General features: G+C 45.5%; 1 protein-coding gene across 2 annotated transcripts in view; it reads right to left on the reverse strand.

The window, feature by feature from the left end:
* Positions 1–10258, reverse strand: part of Asns (asparagine synthetase (glutamine-hydrolyzing)) — an 18668-nt gene extending 8410 nt beyond the window's left edge. Inside the window, exons 1-3 of one of the 2 annotated variants that reach the window (XM_005363711.2) lie at positions 10203–10258; positions 6607–6878; positions 3216–3453 (exon numbers count right to left, since the gene is read on the reverse strand). In XM_005363711.2, the coding sequence (XP_005363768.1) occupies positions 3216–3453; positions 6607–6855 (487 nt within the window). In that variant the 5' untranslated portion in view covers positions 6856–6878; positions 10203–10258. The other variant, XM_005363710.3, reaches the window with a different exon arrangement.
* Positions 10259–10582: the final 324 nt, after the last annotated feature.

The following is a 10582-nucleotide window of genomic DNA, read 5'->3' on the forward strand; positions in this document are numbered from 1 at the left end:
TATATATATATATATATCCACTAGACAAACAAAACAGTGAGTGGGAGAGGAAATAATTACCCCAGCCCTATCACCCATCACCCATCTGTCTCCTGAAGCGGCCAGAGTGGCGCGGAGACACAACACAGCCTGCATAGACTTGTAATTATTCGGTGCAAGAGGAAAGTGACTGAATCCATCTCGGGGTAATTTCTGAGTATGGCGTGTGATAAAGATATTCCAGACTTGACTTCTTAACCCATGCTTTCAAAGTTGTTGCAGTAACATTTTCTGAGATGATCCTATCCACACTGAATGGCTCTGCTACCTTCATTTCGTCTTCAGCTTCTACCTCCTTTCCCTACCTGAAATTTCTAATCAAGAAAACCTATTTTTCAGATGCCTATAAAAATCTTCGAATGAAACCTTTTAAAGGGAAAGTCTATTTCCTACCAGAAGCAAACAAGAAGGGACATAAATCTGAGAAACTAGAGAAATCAAAATGTTAACGTCGTGGGTATCTCATCAAGCGTCACTGAGACATTTTGAAGAAAAGACCCATGGTTCCCACACCTTTAACAAGCAAAGTGAACCTCAGGGGCTCGGAAGCCAGCACCTCTATCTTAGTAGCTGTCATATAATGTATGTGACAAAGCCACACATAACACGTGTCTTCATCCAGTTCTCATGCACAGGCAGCTGCTACCCGGACACCATGATCGGACACAAAAGCCAGTGTTTCGCTGTAAATAGTTAACACCCACTCCACACAGAAACTTGGTTATGATTCACTATGAGTTTCTTAGCCCGGTCTGTGTACACAGAATTTAGAGACCAGCGGAAGCGGTGTTTTCATCAGCCGGCACAGCTCAAACAGCGCCCACTCCGCAGAGGATGCAGGCACCAGTGAGTCTTCCACAGAGAACTGTGCTGAGAGCTTTTAGAAGCTGGCAAAGAGATACAGCACTCCAGGTGAGACCATTCAGTCAGTATGCTGGTTCAAAAGAGACGGCCCCTAGAGGCTCATGTTTGGGAAGGATTGGGAGGTGTGGTCTTGTTAGAGGCATGTCACCAGAGGTGGGCTTTGAGGTTTCAAAAGCCCACATTCTTTCCAGTTAGCTCTCTCTGCCATGTTTATGGATCAAGATGTGAGCCTTTAGCCACTGCCTGCCTGCCTGCATGCCATGCGTCATTGATGGCACTCTAACCCTCTGAATCCATGACCCCAAAGGAGCTCTTGCCTTGGTCATGGCCTCCCTCTTACCACAGCAATTGAAGGGTAAATGAGACAGTCTGGAAAGGACAAAGCTGACAGTGCAGAAAACAAACTTCAGAGAGCTAACTGCTGGTGAGATTACAGTGCCCTAACAAGGGACCATTAGGGCCAAGAGTCCAACTGTTCAACGTCCCAGCTGACCTGGAACTAGCTCTTGGAGACCAGGCTGGCCTCGAACTCAGAAGCTTTGTATTCTCTTTGCTAGGTTTCTCTAGCAGGACTCTAGGTAACTGATGTACAATGCCCTGTGCTGCTTGCTGATAGAACGAACTATAATGAGTGTGCTTAGGATCCTTTCACAGATCAAAATCTGAAAGCTAAGTGGCAAAGGATCCAAGAAATGGCAAGGACACATTATAGAAAACTTGCTATCTAGTGGAGACAAACGATGCTTACCAAATTTGCTGCCAGAAAATGCTATGTGTGTTGGCAACGTATCTATTGTATAAGAATACCCCAAGATAAAATATTTTAAAAGGAATATTTATTTTAGTTTAAGTATTTGGGTCACGGTGACCAAGTCCATGATCACTTGACTCTATCTGGAAACCATGGCAGAACTAACTACTCTGCATGCAGAAGAAACTTGCTCACCTCCTGGTGGCCAGAAGAGTCAGGGGCTGCAGAAATATCCAGTCCATAAAGTGCCTACCAAGCAAGCATGGGGATCCGAGTTCAGATCTGCAGTAGCCACACAAAGTCTGATAGTAGTATTCTGTAACTCTAACTCCAGTGCAGGGAGGGCAGGACGGGGCAGACAGGTGAGGTCCTGGAGCCCAGTGACTAGCCAGGCTGGCTAAATCAGTGACATCAGTGAGCTCTGAGTATAGTCAAGGACTCTGCCTCAAAAATTAAGATGGAGCCAGGCATGGTGGTGTACACCTTTAATCCCAATACTCAGGGGGCAGAGGCAGGTGGATCTATGAGTTCTAGGCCATCGTGGTCTACATAGTGAGTTCCAGAACAGTCGGGGTTACACAGTGAGACAAAACAAGCAAACAAGAACGGCAACAACAAACCCCAAAAACATTAAGGTGAAGAGTGGTAGAAGAAGACATCGTCATGTCTGGCTTCTCCATGTGCACACGCATGAGCGAGCACGCACACAAACACAAAAAAAAAAAAAAAAGAAAGAAAGGGAGGGAGGAAGGAAGGAAGGGTGGGAAGCAGCCATAATAAACTAAATATGGACAGGTCACCCAAAGGAAGTTAGGGTTAGGGTTAGGGTTAGGGTTAGGGTTAGGGTTAGGGTTAGGGTTAGAGTACAACTTGGCCATTGATAAACTTAATAAGAGGCCTGAGTCTCAGTAGTTTACCCTGAGACAATGCCTGGCTGCTGGAGGAACCACAAGCTGAGATTACCCAACCTCCACCCAGGAACAGACCATTCAAAGGAAATGCCTGACATTCCAACCACTGTAGAACCGATCACTTGCCAGTGCACATTCACCAGAACATCCCTAGACAGATGTCAGCCAATCAGAGGTCCTGAACCTCAGAAACTCCTCAACCCCCACCTTTACTACTATAAAACCCAATTCTAATTTTAATTAGATTTTAATTCTAAAATCGAGGCTCTCCGGATATTCCAATACCTTGGACAAACGGAAAGACTGAGTTTGCAAACTTGATTAAAATAAAGGCTCTTTGCTTTTACATATGGGACTTGGTCTCCTTTGTTGGCTTTTGTGGGGAGCCCGTGGATTTGGGCATAACAGAAGGAAGAAAGGAAGGAAGGAAGGAAGGAAGGAAGGAAGGAAGGAAGGAAGGAAGGAAGGAAGGAAGGAAGAAGAGAGAGAGAAAGAAAGAAAGAGTAGGAGACAGGTGGTCAGGATTTCAAATCCTTTTCACACTGAGTATCCATCGACATTATTTGTAAAGTTTTTCATTGACACCTATAGAATTTTCAATATGATCCAGGAAGAAACAGAAACCCAGAATAATAAAACGCCATGATTACCTTTAGCTTCTGAACACACAGCCAGAAATCCATCTTCAGTCATGGCTTTAAACAAGGGCCTGACTCCATAGGTGTCTCTGCCCAGAAACACTTTCTTGTTGGCAGTGTCTAGCAGGATGAAGGCAAACACCCCGTCCAGCATGGAGATGGTTTGCTCGATTCCTCCTTTGTCGTAGAGATGCAGGATAACCTCACCATCCACATTGGTCTGATACTCAAATTCAAAACGCTCTTGCAGCTTAGGAAGCGGAGCAAATAAAATGTTAGCATCCTATGCACCCACTGATAATCCCGATCTGGAATTTCTGTGTTCTATATTCGGTCCATGTGCTTTCATGATTAAAAGGAAACCGTGGCATTATCAACATCTGCCTTGTCTCAGCACAAAAGCTGAACCCAGGACAATAAAGATTGCGTTCTTTTAACAGGATACCACGGGAAGGGGTCCAAGGGCACCATGGTCGCACTGTGGTTACACCACACGGTCGTCCTTCGCTTCCAGGACCCTAGCCTCCAAACAATAATCTGCAGGTGATTTACTGCCTTTTACCTTGAAGATATACAGGAAAAGGGCAAACTAGTTGCTACTCCTTGTTGCCACTCTTTGCTGCCAAATGAATGACTCCATTACAGTGACAGTCCAAACCCAAGCTGCTGGTCCCCAGGGGTGAACAACATCCAGATCTTCCTGGACAGTGGGGACATTAATGCCACTTCTCAGGGACAGACACACGACCGTGGGCTTTATCATCAGTTCATACACCCACAGGAAGGCAAAGTGAAAAGGCTTGAGCTGCGTCCAAATTCTGAGACGGCTACACTAGCACCCCAGCAATGCTGCAACGAAGGCCTCACATCCCCACTCCCGACTTGCACGGTTTTCAGAGAGGACAATGGAATGCATGCGCATGGCCTGAAAATATGCCTCGGGGCTCTCCAGCCCTAACACGTGGTCCTTTGAGTAAAGCAAGCACAGAGCTGTCAAAGTACAGGCTTTTGCTGCCGCCTCTACAACACTACCATCCGGCCGCTCTTCCCAGCTCAGGGACTACCAAGGAAGTCCTAGCTCTTGAAAACCTACCTCTCTGGGTGGAAACACCCTAAGGCATTTGCAAAGGATTAGTATCACTTCCAGTCTCTTCTCCGATGGTAATTTATTCGAAAAGGAGTAGTCGCTTGACTATCACATCCCAAGTACTAATTCTAACTCCTATACAGCAGCCACATGCTGCCACCTCCCTAGAATCACAGGAATGGGGCTCCTTGAAGGCCCCTGGTCTATCGGTGTTGTTTCCTAGACCAGCAGATCCTATTTCATGTTATCAAAGCAGGAGGTGAAGACAGAACGTTGATGCTGTATTTCTGAAAATATGTAAGATTAAACTTAGACAAGTTTCTAGCAGTCTCGTTAGATGTCTGATAAAAAAAAAAAAACATCAGAAAGTCCTTGCAAATACAACTTAGAACATAACCTAATTTTAAAAGAACACCTTTTTAAGAAATATACTTTTAATTTCTTAACAAAATTAACAAGCAGCAATGTTATCTCAAAAATAAACCAAGATAGGTTTCCTAGGCTCAAACAAACCTAGTCTCACTTCAGACTGGCCTGACTTAATGTAATGATACCTGAATCCCTCCCGCCTCACTCCTTCCCGCTTGACAGTGATCCATCAAGTATTTACTTTGTTTACAGCAGGATTTTATGTTTGCTAATTGACTAACGGTGCAGCTAAGAACCCTTCTTTGAAAGTGTTCCTACAAGCAAGCAAACTGGCAAACAAAAACTCTTGTTCAGGAATGAGATCAACCAACAGCTAGGATAGAAACCTTACCTGTGAAGAACAGGCACAGAAATTTCAAATTTTACCAAGAAACATCATAACTAAATGCCTAAACCTTGATGGAAATCTGCCCTAAAACATGTGTGCACAGGAGTGTACATGCGCAACACACACACACAACACACACACACATACACACACAACACACACATACACACACAACACACACACATACACACACACATACAACACACACATACACACACATACAACACACACACACACAACACACACACACATACAACACACACACACATACAACACACACACACATACACACACACACACACAAAGTATTAAGGAAAGCAAAATTAAAATAAAAATAAACATTGCTAAATGTAGTCCAGGGACACTTGAGGAACCTTAAACATGAATTGGATATTAGATGTTACGGAGTCTTAAGTTTGCTCTTCATGTTAGCTAGGAGAAGGTTCTGATTCTTAAGAAACAAATGGTTACACAGTCTAGAGAAAAAGCATTATGATGTATCGTACTAGAATAATTCAGCCCAAAAAGAATGCGTAGGCCCGAAAAATCAGGCAGAGAGTAACAATTATCTGTTTCCACACACATTTCTCTGAAGCAATTCAAGGTTGGGGAAGGGGTTAATGCGCTTGCAAATATAGCAAGGGATTATATTTGTGAAAGCTTGTAATTCAAATTTAATTTTTTTTTCCTTATGAGAAACTAGTCAAATAATCCTGGATTGAGAGGTTCACATCACGTCTGGCTTCTGGGATCAACATTTCTAACCCCTCACCCACTCCCGCCCCAAGGCATCAGTGTAGACAGCTGTTTCCGTTTTAATACTGCCAAGTCTTACCTTAACAGACTTCACCGCAAACATCTTAGTGGCCGCGTTACATAACACTACAAATAACATCACCTCCCAGCTCTTCGATTCTATCCCTCCCTTAAGTTATTGGTTGCTGTTGCCTTTGAAATGATTCTCCCGCCCCGCTTCTTAGGAGTGCCAGATTGTCTTTCCGGCCCCTCCTTTCCCGTACCCATTCACTCTATCCCAGACTGCTTCCCACTCCAGGAGTGTCCGCATGCCGTCCCCTCCCGTGTGCAACACTCTTCCCAGCTGTGCCCAGTGTCCTCTGCCAATTAGGTCTCAGTTTAAATGTTGCAACTGTCCCGATCCAGGCTTCCTGTGAACAGCTCTCCCGTCTGCTTCACGCTCCCCGTGCTCGTTCAGAAAGCTCACAGCACGCACAGGGACTGTCTCCCAACAGAGGAAGCTCCACTGCGGTACAGACCCAACCATCCTTTTACTGCTGGACCTCTGTCCCTAACGGCGGAACATAACACAGCCCTAATAAATAGTAAAACCTGAATTGGCATCCCCATTTCTATGTTTTTAAGAACCTAAGTCATTTTGCCTTCCTGTGTCAGTGTTTTATATACCTACATGATTAGGGAAAATGAGGGAAGAACACAGAAAGGTTAACAAAGCAAGAAGCACGACACAAAATGACAACAGCATGAGCTCTACGTCCGAGGTTTAATTATAGCCAGGCAACCCCCAGCTTCACTCTGCTTACCGCTTTGTGGTTGTAGATTTCGCCGTTGTAACAGAGCCACAGATAAGGGTACTTCCTCACCCGTAAGGGCTGCATTCCAAACAGAGGATCAACCACGGCCAGCCGGTGAAATCCAAAGCAGCAGTTGGTGTACCCATTGACATTCTCAAAACGAAAGGCATCTGGCCCCCGGTGCGCAATCTTCATCGCGCTCAGGCACTGCACGGAGAGGCAGTCATCACTGCCGAAGAGAGCCCAAATGCCACACATGCTGCGGATGAGCTGCAGGCGCTCTGGAGAAAAAGCAGGGGTTCTCATTAAGTGATCAAGTCTTGATTCCAGAAACCTACACCACTCTCTCCAAAAACTGGACATAAACCGTCTTTATCTACAGCAAATTTCCTTTAGGTTGGCCAGCAGATAAGATTGACTTAGTGTGCTTAGAGATATTAAAAAATACAGGTGATCTTTATATTCAGCCAGATACATAAACTTAGCAGCCAGCCAAAGCCCACATCTCTCCCACCTTAGATTTGGTGGGAAGTTACACCCAACAACACCCAGGTCACATTGTGTCTCTGAAGCCCAGGATGGTTCCCAGGATCAATGGCAGACGTGGCTGGCTCTGAGTTAGGAGGGATCCCAACCTCAGCATTTTCCAGTTGAGAAACTCAAAAAATAACCCAAGATGCGGGAGGTTCTCCACGTTAGGACAGCCTCTTCCCAAGCCTCTACAATGAAATACCCTTGCTTTATCTGCACTTTCTAATAACATGTGTAGTTAATACATCTCAAGCATGGACGACTTCTAACCTAACATCAAAGTGACTTATCTAATTGTGATGAAGAATAAGAAAATAGCCTGATATCAGATATCCCAACAACCATTTTAAGCTGAGGATACAAAGTATTTGCTATGTCTAGGTGTTGTGGTACATCATCCTAGCACTTGGGGGTCAGGAGTTCAGGGCCATCCTGTGCTACAGGAGGTCTGGTTTCAACAACAGAAAAGTTGAATAACAGAACGTCCTCAATGACAAAAAATATTCTCAAATATTTACCACAAAGCTGCATTGGTTAGTGAGCAAAATAGTTGGGATACATAGAGATGAAGCAAGATTAGGGAATGGGCAACTTAGATCCCTGCAGGTCAGGAAGCAAGTATATCATTTGAATATCACTAGCTCAAAATAGTTTAATAAAGAATCTCCAGCTAGGAAATAATACCGTATCTACACAGAATGCAGATATGCAACAAATGGCAACATAATCTGGAACAAACACCCTACACTACACATGCTCACCTCAGCCACTCTGAACAGCCCTTCAAAAATATTCAGTCTATCTAAGCTTTGAAGTACTGAGCAAAATCAGCTCAAAAGATAAAAAAAAAACAAAACAAAACAAAACAAAAAACCATGGAATCAAGCAAAGCAACTTGAGGACAACGTGCAAGTGGAAGCAGCAGCGCAGAGCCTACGCAGGTCTGCACCAGGCCGTCCATACCAATTACAGCTCTCAGTTCACTGCTTTCACGCAGGTCTGCACCAGGCCGTCCATACCAATTTCAGCTCTCAGTTCACTGCTTTCACGGGACTCCTAACGTGTAAACGAGTGGACCTCTGATTCGTGAGCCTTCTCTTGGAACTCTTATTTTCCTGTCGGCTCGTGTTGGCCAACGTCAATATGACGGTTTTTGTTATATAATAATATTTTATTTCATTATTTTTTTGTTATCTCTTAGAAACCTGTTCTTCTCTAATGAGAGACAGGAAGGGAGTGGATCTAGATGGAAGAGGAGGTGAGGAGGAACTGGGAATAGGAGGGGAAACTGTATCCCAATTATAGTGTATGAGAAAAGAATTGATTTTCAGTAAAAGGGGGGAAGGTGGTAGCATGCGTCTTTAATCCCAGCACTTGGGAGGCAGAGGCAGGTGGATCTCTTTGAGTTCAAGGCCAGCCTGGTTTACTGAGAGAATTCCAGGACAGGCTCCAAAGCTATACAGAGAAACCCTGTCTCGTACAACAACAAAAATAATTAAAGGAAAAAAAAGAAAAAAAAAGCGGGCTTACAGTGGGCTTTGAAAATCAACTGTGATGATCAGGATCATCCCAAAGGCTCTTTAATGCGTTGTCTGTTACGACACTTATAAGTGGAAGGAGAAGTTTAAAATACCTCCCTTCAGCAGGAATAAGGAAGTTCAAGCATTTTTTTTTGTAACTGGAATCAGTCTTCCATGCAGAGAAAGGCACTCCTTGTGCCCCACTTTTCTCACTGTCTTCTGTCCCTGTGACTGTCCACATGAGCCGTGTGTGCAATTTTAATACACTAATAAACCCCATTAAAAAGGCAAAAGAAAGCACTGAAATGAATTTTAAACGTACCTTAACACGACATACCTCAAACAAAATAATCAATACAAAATAATCAAAATTAATTCTATTTTACACTGTCTTCCCTAAATCACTAAAACCAGGCTGGAGGGATAATTCAGACGTTAAAGGTCAAGGCCCACAACTAAAACATCAAGAGTTCAGTTTTCAAAATCATTAAAATCTGATGTATTTCAAAGTTAATAACGCATCTCAGTTCAGACTAGCCAGTATTTAGAGGTCAGCGCATGCAAGCGCCTGTCATGAGGCTCCATGGCTGGACAGCGCCTCTTCCGTGCACTGAACATTTAAAATCTACCTAAACTTCAACAGATCTCCTTATTTGAAGATTTCAATAATTAACTTGTGGACATGCAAGTCTTACTTCTAATTAATATTACAGTACTGGCATCAATCAGCGATAAGAGTTAACTGTTAAGAACTGTAAGCCCCACGGGCCAAGAAAAATAAAGCCTGTCCTTGTATTTAAAAGTTACATTAATCTGAAACCAGGCCTGTGAATAGCTACCCATTATTAGGAAAAAGCAAGCTAATCCCTTTGCCTTTTTCTGCACTTGACCGCCAGTCTCCTTAAACAGATGGCTCCTCGGCCGGTCTTGCACGGATGGAGCTGGAGTGGGGGAGGGAGACAGGCAGCAAGGTGAGTGGGAGCTCAGTGAGCCGGATCTAGACAGTCAACCCTAGAGACCCTGGCTCTAGAGTTAGGGAGAGCCTCGATCCTGCGACAACCAGGCCCCAGAAGGAGGCTGGGGCGCCCAACCGTGGCTGCTGCAGGCTTCCAGCTGGTCCCAGGCAAGGCCCTCGGATTGCCGAAGTTTTTCAGGCTCAGACGTCATACATCGAAACATAATAACATTTATGATGTCCCGACTAAGGCCACCGTTGTGTCCTGTCTGGAGCGGCCCAGCCTCCACGAGGCACTTGGCTCTTGTGAGAGCAGTCCTGGCCTGCTCAGTCCCAGGTGCGCAACAATCGCGCCGCGCCAGCCCCGCCCTGGCACCCGCTGCAGCGCAGCATCTGTCCCGCGCGGGGGCCCGTGTGTTTAGCACACGCGTGCAAGAGCGGACAGAACAACATCCTCCCGCCTACCGGGCGTGCAGAGCGCACCGCGCACCGCGCCGAGCATCTGGGTCCCGCTTACCTGCGCGCTAGCGGCCAGGGCGAGAGGAGGGGGGAGCGGAGGCGGCGCAGCCACAGCCGGAGCCGCAAGGACTGCTTCTTACCTTGTAACCGCCGGCTCCTGTAACGCGTGCGGGAAGTTTCATCATGTAGCTGGGACCCAACCAGTGCGCGGGGGAGTGGCCCGCATGCTGACGTGTGACGCGAGGCGGGGCTGAGGTCACGGTGAAGAGGCACCCTGGGGACCAGAGCTGGGAGACGTTCTGTGTGCTTCTGTTCTGTTAGGTGCTGTGACCTTGTATGCAGGCTAACCTCAGAGGTCGAGCCCGATGCTTCACCGGTTACATCAGGTTAGCTACCCGACCAGTTAGAAGCCTCCGTACTTGAGATATTTTAAAGAATCATCATCAGTTGAGTACAGTATCCCATCGCTCCCGCAGCAGTAGATCTCCGCCTTCTTAATTGTAGTCTCCAATGCTCTAAC

Source organism: Microtus ochrogaster, linkage group LG10, assembly GCF_000317375.1.
Source record: "Microtus ochrogaster isolate Prairie Vole_2 linkage group LG10, MicOch1.0, whole genome shotgun sequence".
Lineage (NCBI taxonomy): Eukaryota > Metazoa > Chordata > Mammalia > Rodentia > Cricetidae > Microtus > Microtus ochrogaster.